This window comes from Aedes aegypti, chromosome 3 (assembly GCF_002204515.2).
Source record: "Aedes aegypti strain LVP_AGWG chromosome 3, AaegL5.0 Primary Assembly, whole genome shotgun sequence".
In the NCBI taxonomy this organism is placed as follows: domain Eukaryota; kingdom Metazoa; phylum Arthropoda; class Insecta; order Diptera; family Culicidae; genus Aedes; species Aedes aegypti.
This window is the reverse complement of record NC_035109.1, coordinates 28,959,230-28,985,836: the sequence shown is the minus strand read 5'-3', so window position 1 is coordinate 28,985,836 and position 26,607 is coordinate 28,959,230. Positions and strand designations below refer to the sequence as shown.

Below are 26,607 nucleotides of genomic sequence, written 5' to 3'. Positions count from 1 at the left end.
TTATTTCGGAAAAAAGGATCTTGGAATGTAGTCAGCACTATAATGGTTAGATGGTAAGATGGTGATTACGTTAAAGTCAATTAGAGCAAGTATTAAACGTTTGTTTCCAATCTGGTATCATTTAGTTGCTCTGGTACGCTCACGTCAATATCAGAATAAACTTATGCGGATGTCTTCCGCGAGGCCATTGACCTCTACCTGATTGATGCAATTTTTTATTCCGGCATTCGCACTAAATGGCCAGCTCACTGAAGTTCGCCGTATTTCATTCGCTTAATAGTCTTTGCCCATGTTCTTAAATAAGTGTGGTTAGAGAGCCAAAAATCAGCGTTTTATATAGGGAAAATCGATAATGATGTTTCATTTGGGCATGCTTGCATTCATCGTTGATCTTCTTGCATTATTATTGAAAACACTTTTTAGTGTTGTATGATAAAGAATCTTGAGATGTTTTGGCGAAGTTATTAACGAATGACTGGATTTACGAAGTCAGATAAGTTTTTATCAAGCAACATTGTAGAAATGTCGTTTTCCTTTGCAAGTTGCGGGTCCCTAAGCTGGTTACGTAACCCGTGAAAGGAGATATTCGTTGCCCGAATACGTGTTTTTACTAAACGAGAAACATCATTATCACACGTCACAGGTGTTCTATGGCTCTTCAACAACTTCAACTACATCCCCATCTAGTACTGTTTCATCTCCAACACAACTGAGGCTGTTTATTTCTCCACATACAACCATATACGTTTGAATAGAGTAAATGGCAGCCTATCCTAGTTGTCCCTCTTCAAAATAGGGAAACCCTTTGATACTTCACTGCAATCGATTCCAATAAAGTCATCAAGGAGTATATGCGACAAAACGCAATATTGGACAGTAGATTTGGAAACTCATATCCTTTTTATTCCTTGCAGTTTTACAAGAAAAGTAGGCACCTCGTCAACAGTTCTCATACTTGAATGTATTTATTAGCTTAATCAGTTTTCCCTGTTTCTCTTAAGATATTAACATATTCTTTTAAGTCTATGGTATACCTTGCCACATCTAGATTTTCGTAACTGAGTCGAACGCGACCTAGAAATCAATGAACGGATTTACGAGTGGTTCTTTAAAAACGAAGTAAATGGTTGCAGATTTAGAGAATGAAAGTCCTAGTGACGTTGATTGTAAAGTAGTCCTTATTAAGAATTTCTTTGAAGTTGATTCTGAAGTTGAGTTCGGTTTAGTTGAAATCCTGTAGTGGCTAAGAATGAAAAACAGCATATTTATTAGAATTCTGAAGGCAATACTCGGTAGAAAACTATACGTACTAGAATTTTATTAAGCAAAATAAATACGGCAGACTTTAGTGGACTGTTCACTTAGTGAGAAAATAAAAAAAATAGCAGTAAATAAATAATATTCAGCATTGAATAATTCACGTTTATCGAACACAGCATCAAGATCATATTGAAAGTTATGTCTTAGATTTCATTCTATTATTCTAAGCTTACTGGTTGGAGCCATGTAGAAACATACTTAAGCCACTCCGGTAAGTTAAGTCAGTTGTCAATATTTTTAATTATAACATCGATAATAATTGTATACTTGTTAAGAGCAGTTTGGCCAACCGTTTTTTTTTCAGTGCTTTTACGTAATTTTAATATGGTTCAATTTTAATAATTGGAATTTTGAGTCTTCAAACCAAGATTTCTCGAGGTTCCTCCTAGAGATTGTTTTAAAAATTGGACCAGAGGTGCGGAATAATATAAGGAATCGAGCCCTTCACTCAGATTTGATGGACATTTTTGTTGCATAATAACGGTCTGCTGAGGCACCGTGGAGAGTTAACTGTATTGTGATTTTTGTGTTGAGTGAAATTCTATTACCATTAGGTATGTCTCAACTCCGAACAGTGGCGATTTCAAAGGTAACGATTGATATTTTTATGACTTTTAAATTTAACGGCCCATCACGATAAAAAAAAACAACCTCCCAATCGTAGTCCTACGTCAAACATTCCAAACGCGTAATGGCGTTACCTTACATGAAAGAACCGATGACGCGGCCTTATCTATTTCCACTTTACAATTGACTGACGACGACGGTAACGATTTTCACTTTACAATACAGGAATTCCAATTATAGCACTCGAATGCACTCCGCCAGGTGACGCGGATGACATTCATAAAGCGTAACGGAACAATCTCCGAGATTTTTATTTTTCAAATGCTCTGGCTCCATTCCATAAACGTGTTGTAATCGGTAACTTGAAACACGACCTAGTGGAAAAATATTGTTTTGCAAATTGAATGAAGACTTCCTCTCGGATGTCCTTCGCCGCTAGTTGACGCAAGGAGACATCTCTTCCCAAAGAGTTAAGTCAAACGAAGCGAACGATGTCAAGCCACGTGGGTGGCGAGCAGAATAAACTTGGTTGTGAAGTTTCCCCGAAATTGACTTACCGCAGCATTTACATCTCGCAGTGATTTGACGTATTCTGCTGGCGGAGAGGAAATGGGTGGGAAATTTATTTATACAGGCTGTAACATTTATGAGGTTTGTCCTAGAAGAGTGACAGGTGAGCATTCTAGTCGTAGGTTTGGAGAGTGGGCAAATATTTCTTGGTACCCGATTAACTTGGTTTATTTACAATTTATAGCAGGCTTGTAATTACGATGTGCCAAAATTGTAACAGCCAGGCTTAGGTTCTTGGGAATCGGAATGCTTTGAATTCCAGTGCGCAGTATAATTCTGAATTATTACTCCAAACAAGCATTCCATTTTCGAATTGAAGATTTTTAGTTCAGTTTCAGTTAATTTTCAGTCTGTAAACAAATCATTGTAAAATTTTAACCCTGGAGGCGTTGTTGTTTATTAAATTCTCATAAATTTTCACCAATCATTCGGTTTTTCTAATTGATAGTTTTCTGCTAACTCACGCGTATGCTTTTCCTAAGTCTCATGCACGATCGAATAACTGATCGTCAACAGTCGGTTCCCCCCTCATTTCGCCCCTCCACTTACCTGATGTTGGCCGCCTCGTTGACGTACGCCCCCCAACCAAAGAGCGGGGGCGAAGTTAAGGCAAACGAGTAACTCCAGATGAAGAGGATGGCAAAGACGGCTCCCCTCCGGCTGAGACTTCGCGACGAAAACGGATGGCTTATCAGGCAGAACCGCTCGTACGACAGCACCGTCAACGTGGTGATGGACGTTATTCCTGCGGGGGAATGGGGAAAGAAAACAAAGATTGATTTGACAAATTGATTAGATAGTTAAGTTTTGAAAAGTTATTTTTGACAGACGAGGATTAATTCGTGAAACTAACTCTGCTGTTTTCTTCGAAACATAAAACTTCACAATGTGTTGGAATGGAAACAGCGTTCCTCAGTGTCTTTCATCACAACGAAGAATGTTTTCAAGGCACTCGAAGTGGAAGGATGAAAGTTGAGTATCACTATAGTATAAGAAGTAAACATGATGAAATATTCATAAATCCTTGAAAACTTCAGTTGCTCTCATCTTCCATAAAAGTGTTCCACTCTCGTTTGATGGAACACTTCCATGATGAGATAAAAATTGTCCTCCGTCATCGTCATTCGATTTATCTTTTCGGGCAATTGAATCAAATCAATGGCCATTTTCGTGGAATCGTTTGGATTCTCCATTGAACATACTTCGGCTAGTCTTTCGATTGCGAGAAAACCATTTGCTCCTACATCAACCTGTAGCCTGCAGAGATTTTTTTTTCATTTCTAGAGTAATGCACTAAGCCCCATCACCATCATCTGGACGACCAGCGTTCATTTCTCTGGAGGAATGGCTTAATTCCCACACTTCAACATTGATTTGAAGGTTGTTTGAAGTGAGCAAACAACGAAAGCTTTATGGGGAATTGCTTTTGATTACGGCTAACGCCTCAATCGAATTGGCTGTTCGGTGAATTTGAAACACTCACAAAAATGGAAAACCAGTATCGGCTGCCGTTTTGAACACATTGTCGAATTTTTGGACAACCAATGCAATAAAGTTATTAATCATTTGTTTAAAAAGGTGTTTAGATTTTATATTGTAAATCAATTGTATTGTTTGCATGAATTTTCTAAATCATTAGTGTCATTGAAGGCTCTAAATGCGGGAAATGCCGCGGGAAATAGAACATTTTTCTACAGTAATTTTGGGTTGCCCTTAGCAACGGGTGTTTGGTTATTTTCAAGGCTTTTTGCCTACAGCAGCGATGGGCGTGAGTTTCACTGGGTTCACTGACTGTGATTTACTTGACTAATGAAGAGCTAATGAAGAGTGAATTTCAAGATTTTTCCCAACCCTGCTTATGATGATTTGTTATAAATATTTGTTAAGGAATATCACTGATCAAAACTGATAGCATGTCTCTTCTATGAGATTAGGACATTATTTTGATGCAAGTTCCTAAATATTCTTGATTTTTAATAGAATGTGTGGGGTGTGTATGTTTAATACCTTTCCCCTTACAGGCTGACATCTGAGACGGTAATGCATGCGTATGCTATGATCGTAATATTAGTGTGTGCGGGTTGTGGCCGTCAGTCTTCCAATCGCCTCAAGTCAGTCAGTGTTAGATCTCCGGTGAAGTAAGTCACATTCCGGGTGATTCTTCCACACTGTTATAAGATGGCTGACAGACTCACAATTTGGGATTGTCGAGTATTTACATTGGCGATCCTGCCAGGAGCTTATTATTGGCATTGCTTATTGGTAATCCAGGTGTGAAGAATCACTTGGAATGGCAGTTCAATTAAGGTGAAACTCCTTTGAATCCACTAATAACTGTATTAAAGTAGTGGTACACAAAAAATATTCTCCTATTTGTTGGTGACAGTGAAATTATAATTGATAAGATGTTGTTGCCAGTAATCGCTACCTCAATTTGAGTCTTTTCCCTTTCGACTAAATAAGATTGCTTGATGTCGTACGTAACCATCAACGTATCTGACAGCCCTGCAAGCGAGCAGCCGGCGTAAAATTAGAAAAATAAAAAAAGCGAAATGCTGTGATCAAGTGATTGTTTTTAGCACGGTTTAGTGAAATTTTAAGTTGTTTTCATCAGAAATCCACCAGTAATTGTTCTTCAATTAACAAATAGTGAAAGTAAACTATGTTGGAGGTTCTACGTTTAGTGAAAGTGGTAAAATTCGGCGAAAAGTGTTCTTCGTTCGCAGGCGGATAAGTGTAAACAATTGTAGCAAAATTAAATGTCCGCGTTGGAAATTAGCACGGTTCATGAAATTTACACCAGCTACTAGTGTTAAAACTACGGAAATCGTGAGGCAATAGTGTTCTGATGTCTCGTTAGCAATTTGAGAGTGAACTTAGTGTAGGTAAGTGAAATATTTTGAGAAATAACATAATCAACATGTGAGTTATCATAATCAACACATAACACGACGTAATGTATCATTGTCCACAGATCCTTGAAAAAGGCACAATACATGTGTCCGAAACGTCGGATGTAAGCAAAAATCCGTTTTTGAGTTTTATTTAAGACTGAAAGCCATAACCTTAAACGTAATATTAGTGTGTGCGTGATGTGGCCGTCAGTCTTCCAATCGCCTCAAGTCAGTCAGTGTTAGATCTCCGGTGAAGTAAGTCACATTCCAGGTGATTCTTCCACACTGCACAGTGGGCAAAAACGACCCAAAAAACGGATCTTTTATGGCCGCTGGTTTCAGATCGTGAAGTAGACTGTTTCTGACATAAAAAATTGCGAGAAATCGATTGGATTCGGTTTCATCCGCCGCAGGACTCGGCAAGTAGTCCATTTGTTCCCATTTCGATCTGGTGTGCCATAAATCACCACATACTATAATAAAAAATACAATGATACTCCCATGCAAAAGCATAACTTTTGATTGCGTGCATCGAAAAAGATGAAATTTTGACCAGACTTTCAACCAAGTTAGTTCCTAATGCCCTCTAAATTTCATCAAAATTGGTTAAGCAATTGCCATTTTATGAATAAAACAAGAAAAAAAATGTTTGTGCTTTTAGGCCAATTATAGAATAACATACATTTTGCTGGAACTTTGTTCCGAGTAGTTCAAAGTGTCTGAAATTTTGACTGGAAGTTATTCACAAACATTTAACTTTGCCCTCAAAATTTCATCAAAATCGGTTCAGTACAGACATCTACAGCATTGAAAATAGAAACACCTTTTTTGTGTGTTTATTAGGACGCAAATCTTCAATGTCATAATATAAAAAAGTATTTATTAGTTCTTACTCAAAGTTTGAGAAGATATAACAAAAAGCTTGCTCATCTTAGTTCAAATTTCCACCATTTTGATGAAGTATTTACAAAGTAATACCTATTTGAATGCCAAATTCACATGAAACTATGAGTGTTAAAAACATATTCTAAGTCGCGATCACTATGTTTCAATTTAATAGGGCCATCGATTGCGCTAGTCAAGTGTCAATGTTGGTATTCACTACAGTATAAACACAATATGTTTCAATAAAACCGGTATTGTAGGCCTTGAATTTCACCCAGAAAAAAAGGAAAATTGAATTCCAAATGCTCAACAATTCGATATAAAATTGTTCGTGCTTTATGACAAATTTGTTGATAAAAAGTAAGGCTGTCAAAATGCAACTGCTAGTCCTGATATTTCTGATCAAATAAAATGTTTATATACTAACATGTATATATAAAGCTCCCTACATATATACAGATTTTTCAGTGAAATCTACTATTTTACCGACAAAATCCGTGAAATCAACTATTTTACCGGAGAAAATCAGTGAAACAAACAATTTCACTGTAACCCTGTGGAATATTTATGAACATTCAGGTAACAGCATTGTTTTCACCGAACTTCTGTGAAATCGTGTGAAGTCGCTCTGGCAGGCATGAGCTTCCTTTTGTTTCAGTTTTTGCACCTCATGAACAAGCAGTGAAAGCTGGCTTAGTGGTAGCAAGCCTACTTCCTGATCGGTAGATCGGGAATTCGATCCCCGGTCTGAACCATTTTGTTCAAAAATTTTACAGATTGTTTGGTGAGATGAGCAGATGTTGAGATTACGGTGAAATTTCACCGAAAATGAAAAGTAATCCGTTTTTTTAAGTGTGTAGACCAACCATCTTTTTATCATCTGAAACCATAGTATATTTTGTCAACATTAACAAAAAATCTTGTAAATGAAAGTATTAATCAACAATCAAAATTCGCTACCAATCGCGATTTACTCAACAATACGCCCGGCCATAGAGTGACGCTACGCTGTAGCCATCAAGGTATCAAAGTATTGCTATTTACTCAATATAGCTATGCTCACAAAAAGAAACCCTAAAAGTAAAATACAAAAAAAAAAACTGGAATACCGCCTACCAAAGCCAGCTATTGATATTTTATACAGATCGAGTTCTACGTCACTTTTTAAATCCTGTTTCAGTAATCATGCCTGTAAAAGTAAATAGCTTTTAGTAATTTTCAAGCGCAATCGCCTTAAGTGCACCTGTAGCCAAGGATGTACCCCATACAGCAACAATTTTCAGAAATCGGACTGAGTTTAGTTATTACATAGACAATGACTTCAGAGCCAATAGCATTGTTGAGTTTTATATCAGAAAGTGACATTTGCCTTAGTTTTCGATAGGTTATAGCTAATTTAACGGGAGTGCACTTAAACGTAGTGCAACGAACGGAATTCATCTGCATACGAAGTTTTAGTTGTTTTCATACATACAAAGTATAAAATAACAAAAACTGTAAGCACTGAATTGGGAGATTTGAGCAAAGTTACTATTGGAAGTCCCACGACTTTGATAACGAGAATAATAATATTTTTTAAAGAAAACAATTTTTTTCGGTTTATTGTTTCATTCTCGGTGGGATATTTCACTAATGTCACCAAAATAAAAATTTTTCTTTAAACATTTTGATTAAATTATTCTTGTCCGGTCAGCACAGGCCTCATTTTTGAATTTGTTAAAACTAGTAGAATTATTCGCATCAAAATCATTCGACTTGGTATATTCCAATGTATTATTAAATACAATTTTAAACACAGCTTTATGTAAAATTATAACACTTGCAAAATCTTGTAAAAAATCATTTAATTTTTCAAACAATTAAATCATTATCACAAAGTTGTAGCTTGTTGCATAAAAATAAAAAGGCTCAAAAAAAAATAAAAGTACATTATTTAAGATATATTTGAATCAAATCTCAGGATATATGTGGATAGGCTGCCTAAATTTTCAATTAATACATGATTAACAAATGAATTTAATAATTAATCATAGTTTAAATCGGATTTTTAGTTTGTCAAAATACGCAATATACGTCAAAATACCCATTTTTATTTTCATTTAAATAGGCGATACTCTGTTAAATAATCGTATTAGCGCTGATAAATATAGTGTGACTTGGAAATATTTTGTTTAACATGGAAGTCTTCCAACAACAATGTGATTTATGCAAAGCTAGTTTGAGGTATTTAATTTAAAGCAAAATGATTCCATAATTGTTTAACATCCTATTTTATGGGTAATCCTTTAATGCTATGCCCATAAAACTTGAACATTTTACTCTAAAGTTTTTTTTTAACATGGTTAATTTTTGAGCTTATTTTCGCGATTTGTTTTTAAGGTAAGGTACAGTGGGGGAAGTGTATCAGTGGGGTAAGTGGATCATTTGTCAATATAAAGCATAAACACTTGAATATATTGAATGTTTTCGCACTATTGCTTCGTTTTAGGTTATATTATAACACTCACACTGATACTATTGCAAAACTGGTACTACACGTACACTAACACAAGCAAACTTGTTAGCTGCAAAAAGTAATTAATTTGAAAATTGTTTTCCCTCAATCAAAAATCCATTGTATCTCTGTCTAAAAACGAATTCTATTATTTTTTTTCGACATATGGTGAGCATTTCAGTTCTTATTGAATGAATCACAATGAAAAATATGTCATTTTTATAAATAAATACAAATATATTGGACATGGTACACTTACCCCTACTTTTTAATGGGGTGGGGTAAGTGGATCAAGAATAATTATCATTTATTGGCAGACTGCTTATCAGAATTTTAATAAGCTTTAATATCCGCAAATGTTGGTTTCCTTTATTTTGCTCCATTCCCAGCTTGAATTTGAACCATTTGACCATAGAAAATTTGAATTAATCCACCTAAAAGTTTTTTTAACCTTTCTGGTAAAAAAAAATATAAAAAGAATAATAATTTTAAAACTCACACGAAACTTTTCGTGATTTCTCTAAGTTGAGTTGTAAATGAGCAAAATATACTAATTTTCCAATCGAAAGCATAGTATCGTACCTTATTTGACCATATAAATTGTTCTAGACAGATGGTACACATATATTCATAAATAAAATAGAACGATTTCAGTTTGTTATTCAAAAGTAAATGTAACTAATATATTTAAACCAAGAGTGTTTTTCGAATATATCGTTAGGAATTATCATACAATACTTCCGTATAACTTATGCGTATAAATGGATGAACTTTCTCCAAATTTTTCTACTTACAATGTTTTATTTTTTGTTCAAATTAGTATGAGCTAATATATACATACTTTTTATTATATTTTGATTAAATAATGATACTTTTTAACTTTAAAGTATTAAAATGTAACATTACTAGCACTAATAACAAAAACAAGGGTTATATGATTCTTAAACATAATCACACTACATTTATTTCGAGAACAGATTTTTTTTAATGGTGATCCACTTACCCCACCATGGTGGGACAAGTGGATCATTTGGCGCAATTTTTTAAGTCTCTCATACTCAATACATAACAATCAGAAAAATCGGAATAAATGACGATTTGAAGTATAATAGTCCCTTATTTGTTATCCACAGAAAAAAGTTTGAGTTACATTATTCACGTTAGCTGTACATAACAATGAAGCGAACTATTGATTTATCTGTATCCACTTACCCCACGGTACCTTACCTATTTAAAAAAACGACGTAAAAAACGCGTTAATTATAAAAACCGACGTAAAAAATGTTTTGTCAGATTTTTTTCTATACAAAACAATGTTCTACATTATGATTCGTATCTTAATGGAACGTTGAAAAATATGAGTCTTTTTATATGTCGTTTTGTGTTTACGTGGAACATTGACCGACGTAAAAAAATCTTTAAGAATATAAATTATAATTCTTTGAAACAGCATGCATGAATATTCAAGTTTTATTAAGTTACCCCGTTTTACGGTAGTATGTTTCAGAAATTTTTTTTTTATTTATAAAAAAGGCTGTTTATGAGCCAACACCATTGAATCTCTTTAGCAGTGTAAACCTAAAAAGCACACAGAAATTCATGAGAATCATTTCATAAACACATAGAAAATGATAACAGTATACTTATTTTTCCATTTTTCTTAAATATTATAGATTCTTGTGAATTCGGCATGCAAAATGTAATAGGTACTTTGTAAATACTTCATCAAAATGGTCAAGATTTGAACTGAGATGAGCAAGCTATTTGTTATTTCTTCTATTGTTCGTTTTGTTGAGGAATAGATTCTCATGCACATTTTGAACGTGGAAAAATAAATACTCACACGTCAGTTTCTATGGCACTTTAATAGAAGCACGCAACTTGCATTCAATGTACAATCCAACATAATGCGTTACATGTGCGTTACTTGTTGGTTTTGTTAGCTATGACGCCATCCAATATATGGCAAACATGGTGGGAGAATATTTTGGCGTGACAAAATTGTTTGGGTGTGAGTCTATTAGAGGGCAAAATCCTCAATATCAAAATTTGAGTAAGAGCAAACAATTTTTTTTATATTATGACATTGAAGATTTGCGTCCTAATAAACACACAAAAAAGGTGTTTCTTTTTTCAATGCTGTAAATGTCTGTACTGAACCGATTTCGATGAAATTTTGAGAGCAAAATTGAATGTTTGTGAATAACTTCCAGTCAAAATTTCAGACACTTTGAACTACTCGGAACAAAGTTCCAGCAAAATGTATGTATATTCTATAATTGGCCTAAAAGCACAAACATTTTTTTTCTTGTTTTATTCATAAAATGGCAATTACTTAACCGATTTTGATGAAACTCTGGTCAAAATTTCATCTTTTCGATGCACGCAATCGAAAGTTATGCTCTTGCATGGGAGTATCATTGTATTCTTTATTATAGTATGTGGTGATTTATGGCACACCAGATCGAAATGGGAACAAATGGACTACTTGCCGAGTCCTGCGGCGGATGAAACCGGCGCCAATCGATATCTCGCAATTTTTATGTCAGAAACAGTCTACTTCACGATCTGAAACCAGCGGCCATAAAAGATCCGTTTTTTGGGTCGTTTTTTCCCACTGTTCACTGTTATAAGATGGCTGACAGTCTCACAATTTGGGATTGTCGAGTATTTACAGAATGTTGCTAAAGTTTGTATTTTATCCAAAATGGTTTCTAAAGTAACTATTATTCTTATTCTGCTTGCAGCGAATGGTGAATATTCTACCGGTTCCAAGGAAGCTTTCAGAGACTTTCAAGTAATTATATCACAGATTTCTTTTTTTAATTTCCCGAGGAAAAGCTTCAGGATTTCTTCCAGCAATTTCTACACCGATTTTTCCCCGTAATGCTTTCCAAGGCTACTCCAGGGATCACTCTAGGAACTCCTGAGTTTTCTTTACAATTTCTCCAAGGAAGTCGTACAGAAATTTGTCCAACGATTTTTCAAGGGATTCACGCAATTTGACGCAATCCGCCCACGCAATTTGGCCACCGTGTTTTGCTTGTCAGTCCGGTATGGTGCCTTCCTGACCTTAAAAACACGTAGCCTAGCCCGCTTCACGGTCTGCTGGACGAACCATTTTTACGAATTGGCCTTTTAGGCATCGTCTCGGGTGGAAAGGTTCGGGTTATTCTCAAAGTACTGCCTTATCTTCCGTGCATTCTCTGGGTATTCCGTTTTCGGTTTTCGGCTGCTTCCAGCGTGCCGCTCGATGGTCGTCTCTTGGAACATCTTCACAATGCGGGACATGGTGGAATGGTGGATTAGAAGCCTTTTGCCGATCCATCTATGCGACTGACCAGGATTATCGATCACCGCGCCCAAGATTTGCTGGCATAGCTCTTATGGTTTCGAATGCATCTTGAAAACTACTTGAATTATCGCGATGAAATTAACACATATACGTAACACACTAAACTAGTATTACCCAAAATTTCATTATTTTTTCATTCATTCATTTATTAAGTTAACATCTAGGCAGATAACACTGAATCAACAATTTCACGCCATAATACTCGGTTCGTGGCCTCATCTCTCCATCCTCGGTTCTGCCCCAAGCACGCCAAATCGATACGCACTTGATCGTTGATCCGCCCACCTAGCTCGATGCGCTCCACGCCTTCTTGAAACAACCGAATCCGACACGAACACCATCTTTGCAGGGTTGCTGTCCGGCATTCTTGCAACATACCCTGCCTATCGTGTCCTTCCAGCTTTGGCCACCTTCTGGATATTGGGTTCGCTGTAGAGTTGAACGAGCTCGTGGTTCATCCTTCGCCGCCACATACCGTTTTCCTGCACACCACCAAAGATCGTCCTAAGCACCCGACGTTCGAAGACTCCAAGTGCTTGCAGGTCCTCCTCGAGCATCGTCCACGTTTCATGCCCGTAGAAGACTACCGGCCTTATGTGCGTTTTGTACATGTTACATTTGGTGCGGGCGTGAATCTTTTTTGACCGCAGCTTCTTCTGGAGGCCATAGTAGGCCCGACTTCCACTGATTATGCGCCTCCGTATTTCACGGCTAACGTTATTGTCAGCCGTCAGCAAGGATCCAAGGTAGACGAACTCGTCGACCACCTCGAAAGTATCCCCGTCTATCGTAACACTTGTACCTAGGCGAGCCCTGTCACGTCCGGCCTCACCAGCTAGCATGTACTCTGTCTTGGACGCATTCACCACCAGTCCAACTTTCGCTGTCTCACGTTTTAGGCGGGTGTACAGGTCTGCCACCTTTTCAAATGTTCGGCCGACAATGTCCGCAAAGCAAACAAATTGACTGGATCTCGTAAAAATCGTACCCCGGCTCTCCGCATAACACCTTCTAGCGCAATATTAAACAACAGGCACGAAAGTCCATCACCTTGTCGTAGTCCCCGGCGGGATCCAAACGAACTGGAATGTTCGCCTGAAACCTTCACACAATTTTGCACACCTTCCATCGTTGCTCTTATCAGTCTCGTGAGCTTCCCGGGAAAGCTGTTCTCGTCCATGATTTTCCATATCTCTACGCGGTCGATACTGTCGTATGCCGCCTTGAAATCGATGAAAAGGTGATGCGTTGGGACCTGGTATTCACGACATTTTTGGAGGATTTGCCGTACAGTAAAGATCTGGTCCGTGCGCTCTCAGCACCATTCAGATGTTCGTCGCAGTGCTGCTTCCCCCTTTCGATCACCTGACGTTCCTCCGTCAAAATGCTCCCATCCTTATCCCTGCACATCTCGGCCCGCGGCAGGAAGCCATTGCGGGATGCGTCCATCTCTTCGCACTCCGCCTCCTCCAGGCGTCTAGGTCATACCGGAGCGGCCATCGGTACCGTTAACGACGGAGAGTTTTGGGCGCAGTTCAACCATCACGAGATAGTGGTCAGAGTCGATGTTAGCGCCACGATAAATCCTGACGTCGGTAATGTCGGAGAAGTGCATTATTCATTAACCAGAAGTTTACGATTAGATATATTACTTTGAATTATTCTCATAATGCATGTTGGGAAAATGAAGATTTTTTGATTAGGTTATCGAATCTCCGTGCCAAACACTGTCAATTTTTTTTCTATATATCGAAGAGCAAAGACAGTCTTATTTAATGTTGAGATTCACTTTGTCATAATTTAACTCAAAAAACAAAAAAACAAGCGGTCTGTGGTGATGCGAAGCTTAAAACTCTTCCAGCGAGGGAGCTCAAAGTTCACCACTTCACTCGTCTGTACATCAAGCGTTAATTTTTTTGAAGCATAAAATTCCTTCGGGTGCGCGTATAGACAAAAAGGTAAAACATTCCATTTGTAACATGCCAAAAATGAACCCCCGAAAGTGCATTCCAGCGTTCAACTCGGCTCATATTAATGCAATGCCCTTCGTTTACGAATGCTCGTTTTGTGGCAAGACTAGAAACACACAAAGCGGTAAACATTTCATGAGCCAACATCGGAACGTAACTTCCTGGTACCTGGTAGGCAAAACATGTAATTACTGTGGCTTCTTTTGGACTTTTTTTGGGGCTCGAAAAATTGTTTTTGTTTGGTAGACTTGCTCTGGGGGATTATAATGTTACTTTATGAAGAATATTGTCTGACCTTCTTCATTGCTGATTGATTTTTATCCCCCTTCATTCAAACTTACTTTGCCGTTGGTTTGAGGTGAATCAAACAATTTTTAGATTGTTTAATTTTAAACAATGAGTTAGCTGGGTAACCTTCCAAAGTATACAAATTTTTGATTGAATTGATTTCCACTTCAAAACTTTACTCAAAAGTACAGTTCATGTTCGTAGTTGTATGGACCTATAAGAAATAATTAATGTTCAATTTTAAATATCGTCTACGTAAACATTATTTTCATTAGAGCTTATTTTCGTGTAGTATGTTGAATTTAGAAATACACTTACAGTTGTGTTTAGAATAATAGTAGTGTAACCCGATTTTCATACAAAACTTTCAATTTTGACATGTTTTAGTCAAGTTTGATAATACACCTAAGCATCACCAGATTTCAGTAGCGTGCTCTAGGGTAGCGTACTGTTTTTGCCTCTTTTTGAGGGAACGAAAAATACTAAACAGAGAGATAACAAAACACAACGGAGAAAATTTTCCTCAAAAAGGAGTACCGTCACAAATCTGCGAGGCCTGATTTGATCGGACGATCCACTCAAGAGTTCTTTAACAGTGTTATTGAGGATGAGCATAGAAGCAAGAGAGAAAAAGTACTAGAAAAAATCCTCGTAAACAAAACGAAAATAATTGGTCGGGGGTTAAGAGCATTTTGTTCGAATTTGTTACGGACTTGGGGATGGACATTAAAATAATAAATAAAATCTTTTATGTGGATGTGCGAGTGATATTGTAAATAATTAACCCAAATAAATCATAAATACTGGTAAGAATCGATGATTTACCAAATATTGATATTCAGCCCGGCAATCAGCTCTTATGTATCAACATTTCTAGTTATAGCTATTTTCTCACTTAAAGCCCGTCGACAATAATCTTACATTTTTCTGCAAAAAACCTTTCGATATCTGATAAAATACTGCATACACTAAAACTTCAATATACGAAGTCAACTCAATTTAAGTCACTTTTTTACGCAATGCATAAATTGAGTTTAAACAATTATTTAGCCTAGGGCTGAAAATCTCCTTAATAAAGCTATAATAATAATTAAACAATTATGTGGGAAATTATGTTACGGATTTCTCCCGTTGGAGAAAATTGTCGGGTATTTTCGGGACGGGCACTATGAGGGGATGATGAGAAACGATGTCCGCCGCCATTTTAAAATCCAATTCACTAAAACCTTAATTAACGAGGTTGTTTTTAGACAAATTCAATTGATGGCCCTTATTTAACGAAGTTAATTTAAAGTATTTAACGAAGTAAATAAATTCAAGAACATCAGTACAGACCAGTACGTTGATCCATATGTTTATACTTAATATACAACTACCTTACTTACGTACTTACGTTTGTAGATACTCAGATCTACACTTCCTGAAGTCCAGGAACGAATTTTCACATTCTCCCTACGTTCTTTTTTTTCCTGAAATGGACCAGGATTATCTCATCCTCTTCATTTCTTACGGGGAAGTAGACCAGAATCATTCAAGATGTTCTCTTTACTCTCTACATGTTGACTAGGAGCGGACCGGACGATCTATGTTATTCCTTCGTTTCTTTCTAGAAATGGACTGAATTTTCATAAACTCTCTACGTTCTTGTTACAGAAACGGATCAGGTTTTCTATCCTCTTCGTTTCTTTTGGAGAAGTAGACCGGAATTACTTTTAGTAGGACAGAATTTTGACGTAGGACTACGTCTTTGTTTTCTATATTGGGGTGCACTTTAAAAGTACGGAAAATGAGACATGTAACGAAATTAGGGGAGATTTTGAACGTTAATAACTCAGTTGTTTATGAACCAATTATTACGATTTTAGTATCATTCGATCAGAAATGTATCTACGCGTCGTTAGTAATATATCCGATAAGTGAATTTTGTTGTTTACCTATTGAAAATTTGATAAATGTTGACCCCTTTCTTATCCAACCAATCACGTTCGAGCATTTTTCGACGGTATCGCTTCGCACTATAAAAGCAAACGGGTCCCTGCTTCTTCCCTCACTCTTCTTTTTGCGGTCGGACCGTGAACACGATCGGGCGAGTCATTCTCGCTTTGCTTTTGCACCCACATCACAGTCCAATTTGTGCCGTCGGAAGAGGAAGACGCAAGATTGATTTGCGGCGGCGATGATGATGGCTTGGGCGCTTCTCCGAGCGGCGGACTACTGCCGCTCGGAGAAGCGTCCAAGCCATCGTCATCGCCGCCGCAAATTTATCCGCGCTGTCAGATTTCGACTCGTGATAAATCGGTGGTCAAGAAGCAAGCCCGTTAGGAGCCAAATACCAGAAGGCCCCAAAGTTGTTGATCCGAGGAGCTGCTGCTAATCGAGCGTCGGACTAGTGAAATCGCTCAAGATTTCAAGAGTGAGCATCGTTTCCAGATTTCGACTTGTACCCGGGGATCCAATACCCGTAGCTGTTGTGCGCCATCCACGTCACGAACCATTCAGCTGGTTCGTCGTATAAGCAAATTCCCCGTTTGACCATGGTAATCAACTGATAACATCCCGTAGTGCTATTTATCTGTGACCGTATCGAGGCTAAGAAAGCCAGCGGCCCTTGTCAGGGCCATCAAATTTGTGGAAAAGAGTTGAAGGAATAATATTTCCGACCTTATTACATCTTATATTCCTCAATTAATCTCGCAGCTTCGTATAAAATTTAATTTGTTATGAATAATTGATGGCACGACAATTTGAGACTATTCGTGGACGCTGCTGTAGTGCCGTCGGGGTGAGTGCTCAACATTTCACAACGATTGTAAACTAGAGTGGAATTTCCGACAGTGTCTTTGATTTGCCATATTTTATGAGAACACTTCGATTACGAAAATGATCACATGTAACTAAATTGCGACATGTTTAGAATGCTTTTGAAAGGAAATTCCCATTGAACAATTTTCATAATTTTGGCACCCATGGATCAGAAATTTACCTTCATATTAAAGAAAACTATTGATTATCAAAAGCGAAGTATTGAATATTTAGTAAATATCAGCCCTTTCATTCATGTTGTTGATTAGAAAGAGAAGAGCACGAAAGGGAGGAGCATAATCTGCTAATCAAAGGGTATATAGCATGCTTCCTTCGTTGGATTCGGTTTCATTCCATTTCGACTTCCGCAAGAGCAAGCTGGCAAGAGCTCCTCGGATCCCATGCAGCAACGTCGGCAGCTGCTGACCTTCAAGCTAGCGAGCCAGCGTCTGGCGATCGGTGGTCAAGAAGCAAGTCCGTTAGGAGCCAAATACCAGAAGGCCCCAAAGTTGTTGATCCGAGGAGCTGCTGCTAATCGAGCGTCGGACTAGTGAAATCGCTCAAGATTTCAAGAGTGAGCATCGTTTACAGATTTCGCCTTGTGCCCGGTGATCCACTACCCGTTGCTGTTGTGCGCCATCCACGGACCATGGCAATCAACTGATCAATCCCGCAGTGCTATTTATCTGTGACCGCATCGAGGCTAAGAAAGCCATCGGCCCTTGTCAGGGCCATCAAATTTGTGGAAAAGAGTTGAATGAATAATATTTCCGACCTTATTACATCTTATATTCCTCAATCAATCTCACAGTTTCGTACAAAATTTAAATTGTCATGAATAATTGATGGCACGACAATTTGAGACTATTCTTGGACGCTGCTGCTGTGCCGTCGGGGTGAGTGCTCAACATTTCACAACGATTGTAAACTAGTGTGGCATTTCCAACAGTGTCTTTGATTTGCCATATTTTATGAGAGCATTTCGATTATGAAAATTATCACATGTAACAAAATTGCGACATATTTAGAATGGGTTTCAAGAGAAATTCTGATTGAACAATTTTCATAATTTTGGCACGCATTAACCAGAAATTCATCTTCATACTAAAGAAAACTATTGATTATCAATAGCTAACTAGAGAATATTTAGTAAATGTCAAGCATTCCAACTATTCATGTTTGATCAATTTCTCACGCATTATCATTTTTCGCAATTTTCAAGTAATTCTTAGCCCAACACATTATTGGCACATACCCATTTTCCAGATTGATCGACTAGAAAGAGAAGAGCACGAATGGGAGGAGCATCATCTGCTAATCTAAGGGTTTAAAGCATGCTTCCTTCGCCGGATTCGGTTTCATTCCGTTTTCGCTTTCGAGCTGGTAAGAGCTCCTCCGAACCTGCTTAGCGAGGAGCACCTCGTAGCCAGAAGCCTGCTGAGCTGTTGATCAGCATCTGGTTTATGAGATTTCGGCTCGTGATAAACTCATCTGTGGTGCAGTCAGTTTCTACACTTGGCTGCTTGGGCACGTCAGGAGTTAATCATCAATATTAACCTCCTTTTCCCGAGCAGCCTAGATAGCCGCGTAGTGTCGGTAGCGGTTGTTTCAACTGGCTAAGAATTAACACTACGGACTGCCTGTTCCGGTGGTAAAAGTCCACCTCACAGTTGACCCCTAATTTATGGTGTGATGCGTACCGTGCCTAGGAATGAATGGTTAGGGGGGTCTTAATTAAACCTAACCTCTAACGGAGCCTGTGGGGTACCAGGGCGCCCTCCACAGCATTGAGTCCTTCTTGTGCTAGCCGGAGTAATGGTGCAGGTGACCTTGTGTTTCTCCGAGATAATCGGCTGCCCTTCTTCAGTCTCTATCCTGAGGCTAAATAAGGGTGGGATTATGAATATGTTGACATTCAATTTAAATTATCACCTATATGGATTCGCATTATGCGTTTTACACAGTGTATTCTGTGCTCTTTCGCCTTTGGCGACTTCAAATAGATACCGATCTGGTTTTTTCGTTGCTGGTCTTTTTCGTGCTGAGATTGCAAAAAGCTTAATCCTGCCTAGTTTGGGTAGTGGCTACATTTAGGTTAGCTCAGATCAATCTTCAGCATAAAAGAACAGCAACCACAATCTTTGCAGACTCATGCAAAATGGTGCAGCCCAAGTGGTGCTAGTTCAAGAACCCTACTTTCGTAGAGGGAACTTCTATCTAGAAAACCTTGTGGACCCAGTTTTTGCTACTTTTAGCAAACTTGAAATGGCAAACTCGCGCTCCATGCCCCGCGCATGCGTGCTCGTTAATAAAGCAATCGTTGCTACACTCATTTCTGAGTTAACTACCAGAGATGTATGTGCTGTCACAATCGATGTTTCTGTTGGTGACCTCAACAGGAAATACGTCTATTGTTCGGTATATTTACCACATGATGAACCATCCCCAACGGATGACTTCAAACGAGTTGTCGTACACTGCGTAACAAAAGGCCTTCCGCTGATTGTGGGCAGTGATGCCAATGCTCATCACATCATCTGGGGCAGCTCAAATACCAATTTGAGAGGCTCCAGTCTGATGGAATACTTAAGTAGTACAGACCTTGGATTACTTAACATACACAGCTAAAAATATGTTGTAAAATTAAGTTTATTTTCATGCACATATTTGGAGCATCAAAATAAACCTAAATTTCAACGACCAATCCATTATTTTTCAATCGAATTAACTTTATAATTACACGTTCATGTAATATTCAACCATTATTGGTTGAAAATTGAATGTATATTCATTTAAATTTACATGATGCTGTAACAACACACGAATTTGGTTTATTTTTACAGTAGACGTCAGTTTACATCACATTGAAAATTAAATATTTGTTTCTGTGTAGGCAATCGCCCAACCTTCATGGTTTCTAATAGAGAAGAAGTGTTAGACATAACGCTCTGCTCGAATAGAATCAGTCACGAGTTGACGAAGTCGGCTCGCAAGGCTTACAAGAAGGCTCTTCGTTCTGCTGAACGATCCGGCTGGAAAAACCTTTGTACAAATGTTTCCAGTTTGACTGAAGTCAGTCGGCTGAACACAATCCTTGCAAAATCTATGGATTTCCGAGTGAACGAAATTCGCTTACCTAATGTAGAGTCACCGATGAAGAAGTTTTAGAATGTTTATTCAATACACACTTCCCCGGATGTGTGGACATAGCATCTACGAATGAACCAAATGTCTTTTCATGTAGTTACGAGTCTCTGGCTTCGGCTCGCAGTATCGTAACTACTGAATCGATTCAATGGGCACTCAATAGTTTTGCTCCTTTCAAATCTCCAGGAGCGGATGGGATTTATCCTGTTCTGCTCCAAAAGGGATTTGCGTTTATCAAACATGTTTTGAAAAAGCTACTTGTAAGCAGTTTTGCTACCGGGTACATTCCCAGATCCTGGCGTGATATTACTGTAAAGTTTATCCCGAAAGGAGGACGTGCGTCGTATGAAGAAGCGAAGAGTTTTAGACCAATCAGTCTGACCTCTTTTCTTCTGAAATGTCTGGAACGCATTATTGATCATCACATCCGTGATGTTTATTTGGAAAACATGCCTCTTCATGTGAATCAACATGCTTACCAATCTGGAAAGTCCACTGTGACTCTTTTACACAGTTTTATACGATATCGAGAAAGCATTCGCTCAGAAGCAATCGTGCTTGGGTGTTTTCTTGGATATTGAGGGTGCCTTTGATAACGTGTCTTTCGATGCCATATTGGAAGCCGCACGAAACCATGGGCTACCTACAATGATTACCAATTGGATTCATCAAATGCTCAAAAACCGACATCTCTTCTCGACATTGCGTCAAGCAGCGATTCGAAAATTGAGTGTTTGCGGATGCCCCCAAGGGGGAGTCTTATCACCACTTTTGTGGAATCTCGTAGCAGATACGCTATTGAGGCAACTCAATAATTGCGGTTTTCCAACTTATGGATTTGCCGACGACTATCTAGCTCTGATAGTTGGTATGTGCATAAGCACCCTATTCGACCTGATGCAAAGTGCTCTTCAGGTAGTCGAGAGTTGGTGTCGCCAATATGGCCTTTCGGTTAACCCGAATAAAACATCTATTGTTCTTTTTACGGAAAGACGAAACCGCGATGGAACTCGACCTTTACGTCTTTTTGGTACTGAGAATTTTGTGACCAATCAAGTAAAGTATGTCGGAGTCATTCTAGATTCCAAACTTTCATGGACACCTCACATTGATTTCAGAGTCAAAAAAGCTTGCATGGCCTTCGGTCAACGCCGGCGAACCTTTGGTAAAACTTGGGGCCTCAAACCCAAATATATCAAATGGATTTACACAACAGTTGTTCGACCAATATTGGCATATGGATGTCTTGTGTGGTGGCAAAAGGGCGAAGTGAGAACAATCCAATCAAAATTGGGCCATCTCCAAAGGATGTGCTTGATGGCGATGTCTGGTGCGTTCTTTACAACTCCCACAGCAGCGCTTGAGGCCATTTTCGACGTTGCGCCACTACACATACCATGACCCCACAGTTATGGATCAAATAGTGTGGAGTCCAACCTATAAAATTCAATAAAACGACATGGAAAACGTAAAATTGTAATTTAAAAGCACTAATCGAATCGTTTCAAATTGGAACTTCGATTAGTAAACTGTTTTGAGTGTAATATTTACACAAAATTGTATAAAAATTAAAAATTGTGTCGGTTCCTGAAAACCATATTATGGATCAATTATCATATTATGGATCAAATTGTGACATATTACGGATCAGTGCGCAAAATCAAGAGATTTTCAACTCAATGCATCTGTATTGCATGGTATGGCGAAAGTTAACAATGTGTCATATATTACTGCAAAAAATAGCATTGTTAGAGCTGGAAACAAGGGTAAAATGCACTTTTTATTGTGATACTGCATTATAATAACTGAGACATGAACTGTTTCCGCTCCACACCAAGTTTTCCACCCATTTTTGTCTGTTAAAGTATGAAATTTACAAACCTTGATGTTTTATTAGTTTTATCCTTAGTGCTATTGTCTGAAAATGTCTAATCCAATGCATAAAATAGCAGAAATCTACATTCTTTGGAAGTGATCCATAACCGTGGTAAACAATCATTTCCTGGTCCATATTATGGATCACTAGTTAGAAGTGCTAATATTCGGTGTTTTGAATAAAAATTCATGTAAAATGTTTTCCAAAGATGAATTGATACTAAATCGAAGTGAACGAGCATAAAACATGCTATAACATTTAAATTTTACCACCTGTGGGAGCTTATGAATGCTGACGGCACTTCTTACAGAAAACGACCATATAATGATAGCTGTGTGGTACCAACTAAACATTTGTCAAAAACACCGTTATTTAGCGGTTAAATGTTGTGCTTAACTTCACAAATGGTAGAAGACAAATAGTATAACATGGGAAAAATATGTTTTACATCAACGTTTATGTTTTGAGCGAGTTATCCGATGTTGAACGCCAAAGTGATCCGTCACTGTGGGTGATCCGTAACTGTGCGGGCATGGTATATCTTAAACAAGAAGCACTTTCATGCTCTTACCGTTTATGGGTACTGGATCTACTGGAGAAAAATCCAGAGCTGGTGCAGGAGTATTTTCTCGTGAGCTAAGGCTGAATCAGTTTTACTCACTTGGTAGAAACTGCACCGTTTTTCAGGCGGAAATATTTGCTCTTATGTGTGGAGTGCAATCAGCACTTCAACAGCGCGTAATGGGTAAAGTCATATACTTCTGTTCAGATAGTCAAGCTGCTATAAAAGCTCTCGCTTCGGCCAACTCAAGGTCGAAGCTTGTTATCGCATGTCGAACTCAAATTGAGGAACTGAATTCAGTCAACTCTGTAAACCTTGTATGGGTACCTGGCCATTCTTCCATCGCTGGAAATTAATTGGCTGATGAGCTAGCTCGCGATGGAGCATCGCATGACTTCATTGGCCCTGAGCCGGCTATTCCAATTTCGAAGTGCTGGGTGAAGCTTCAGATAAATTCTTGGGCGGCAACTCAGCACAAGCAATATTGGAATAGTTTGGAGTCGTGTCGTCAAACAAAATTGTACATTACTGAGCCATCTCCAAGGGTGGCGAAGTATTTAACAAATCTGTCAAAGCAGAATTGCAGTCTCTTGGTCAGAGCGTTGACAGGCGACTACCGACTCAACTATCACATGGCAAATATTCAGCGTGCTGACTCATTTGTGTGTGATAGTTGTGACTCCGATTATGGAACTTCGTATCACCTGATATGTAACTGTCCAGTTTTTGCGCAAATGCGATTCCAATTACTTGGTAAACACTTATTAAGTGAAACTGAATACAGAAGCCTGAATCTTCAGGACATCCTGTTATTCTTAACCCGCTGTGGTAATGAGCTATAGGCTCTCTTTACGCTCATGCGTTTTGCAGTGCCCTTTTTAGGGCGCTGTTCGAACCCATTGTGGTATGGAGCTACATGCTCTCAATTCGCTTATGCGATTTTCCCTCTTCAAGGGACCCCACTCCTATTTCCTCCCATCTTTCCCTTCCCTTTCCTTTCCCATCGGGTAGATTATGAAATAGGCTCAAATATGGCGATTGCACAAATCTCCCAACTGGTGGGGAACGTGCCTTTGGAGCCGGCCTTCTGATACCTGATACGTTTTCAGATTTCGACTTCAGCCGTGTGATCTAATACCTGTTGCTGATGTGTGCCATCCACACCACGAAACATTCAACTGGTTCGTCTTATAAGCAGAGAACTTATACAAATTTCTACACTTGCGTTGGGGATTCTTCGTTTATCCATGGCAATCAACTGATAACATCCTGTAGTGCGATTTATCTATGACAGCATCCGAGCTAACAAAGCCTTTGGTTCTTTTCAGGGCCACCAAATGTGTGTAAGAGAGTTAACAGAGTATTATTTCCGACTTTATTTATCACATTGCCAAGCAATGAATAATATTTCTCTCAAATTATAAGATCAACAAAGCGATGACTGAAGCTTTCATTATAATCCTCGAATAACTTCCTATAGACACATTGTTGTTAATTATTCTTTAATTAGAATTACTTAGATTTGGTTCAGCATGCTGAACAAGCCTCAATCACTACTGTTCTTTCCAATGTTACCATATATTTCATAGGTGGTTACTAATATAATATCAAAATGATCATACAACCTGAAGTGATATTTCACATTTTCATAGATAAATATGACGAATTCATCGGATAAAGATAATGTATATTTGGGACATGATTAAACGTACACTTGGCTGCAAATCGTTATATGCATAAATATTTACGAAAGTTTCGAGCACTGAAAACAGTATGAAGTCAAAACGAGCAACAAAAACGACATCAAATCCAGTTAAATTAACCATCGTGGTCCTACGTCACCAGTTCGTTCAACCCCATAGGGATGTACCCTTATAGTTTTTTTTCTAGTTTATCACCCTAGTACTGAATTCGGGTACGTCTCGGAATCCATAGATGGACGTCACAAAGGCGAATTGTGTCCCTACTCTCGATAACCAAGGTATTTTTTTGATATTTATATGATTTTTTTAGCTTTCTTTGAATAACAAAGCTAAAATGAGAATTGCACTGTTGTATGTCGCTTCCTTCGTTAAATTTGTCTTTTTTAATGTTTTGATACAATATTAAACTTGTACTCTAAACTGTTTTAACTTAAGAAGATTTTTAATTGCAAAAATGTTATATTTACTCAAATGTACCATATCTTATACGATAGGCGACATTTTCTAAAATGACTTCGGTGTTATTTGGAGTCAAATATGCATAGTAAAAATAATTCTTCTTATACTCTTTATCCTTGCCTGTAATGTTTCATATTAAAGCCTAAATTTGAAGTTTTCTGATCTGTATCAGGCGATTCTTTTCCAATTATATCAGAAATAAATTACACGTTCAATTAAATTCGAAATATTCGTTCATAGCCTATGACCTACGTTGCGGCAAAGTGAAGCTATGCAAAAAGATTCAGATGAAGTTGGTAGAATTGAATACCGCTGGTTCAAAATTATTTCTGGTTGGCAAATTTGACGCCTCTTCAGAGTACTTATATACTCTTCAAACTATAAACGAATGCAAAAGTGGTCAGTTGATATAAAGCTAATAACTTAGAAATGCTCCTAGAACAGCTTAGAAGCAGGCTTCATCCCAGTTGAGTCGTGATGCCGGTAAGAAGAATGGAAGATTTTCCGGGTAATGGTGCATTCCGGTAAGTGGTCTTCCGGTAAATAGCATTCCGGGTATTGGTATAGAATCGTTAAGATTCCGATAGATAATTAGTTGAATTGTTATTTGGGGTTGTCTTTTAGTCCCAATCAGTCATCTTGTCGATTCCTTGACTAAGTGCAGCAGATCTGGCGAAACTGGAGTACCAACCACCGGCAGGCAATCAAATTCAAGCTACAGCTATTCTTCTGAACACAACTGTGTATCATAATAGGAATTAGGGACGAATTTCCACGATAAACGGTTTATCATAAACCATATGAATCACAACTAAGCGAATCCTTTATGTCAACATGAAAGGCTCAGGCAAGTACCCTTCCAACGGATCGTTACATGTATCACACAGTATCATTTCTCAATCACTGCCATAGGTGGATGCTATCATCTGTTACTACAGTAGCTAGCGGGGACTGTAGCAACATTGTAGAGCGAAACATGTTTGTAATTAGTATTAAGCTTCTCCCATGCTGGTAAGGGTGTATTAAAATCGGTCGGGTACCATCGAATTGGTGAACTTGTTGACAGAAGATCCCTTCTGCGGATACTGACACCGCACTGAAAGGAAACCGCTTAAGGTACGGAAATGTTGACACCGGAGCTTAGGTACCAAAGGGCTTGGTTGACTGTCTTAAATATTGCTGGGGGCAATTTCCATCGAAAGGATTAACATAAATTTTCAATCAGAACAGATTGATAACAGCAATAATTGCTTAAATTTTGTTACAATTCTCTACGTCTACTCAGAGTGTTTAAAAAAAATGTTATGTAACTAGTTTTTGTTGTAATCCATTGGTCTAAAGTTAAGTATACATCTCGACAAATTCCACTCAATTTAATGCAAGATCCAAACAAAAACCGTTCCGTAAACAAAATCCAAATTTAGCTGCTTCCAAGAATAAGTGGCCTTTAGCTTATCGATCGGAAGAAATCAACTGAACACGCCTGGCCAGCTTCCGAAGCCGTATCATCGTTAAGCCCCAGCATAGACAAACGGGCGTACCATCTCAGATATTTTTCGATCGAAAATAACGATTTTTCGCCGTCCAATAATTGTTCCCCGAAAACAATTAGAGTGTTATCTTCGTTTGTCTGAGTCCGCAACATCACCAAAACAACATTGTTTATTATCTTCCGTTGAATGTCGTCTTTGTAACGTAATCCCTCCGCCTAAAAA

The 26,607-nt window shown here is 38.2% G+C and overlaps 1 protein-coding gene across 1 annotated transcript in view; it reads right to left on the bottom strand.

Annotated features, from left to right (window-relative positions):
* Positions 1 to 26,607, bottom strand: part of LOC5566410 (vertebrate ancient opsin) — a 190,545-nt gene that overhangs the window by 41,257 nt on the left and 122,681 nt on the right. Inside the window, exon 5 of the mRNA XM_001650752.3 lies at positions 3,007 to 3,202. Coding sequence (XP_001650802.3) covers positions 3,007 to 3,202 — 196 coding nt within the window. The remainder of the gene's footprint in view (positions 1 to 3,006; positions 3,203 to 26,607) is intronic.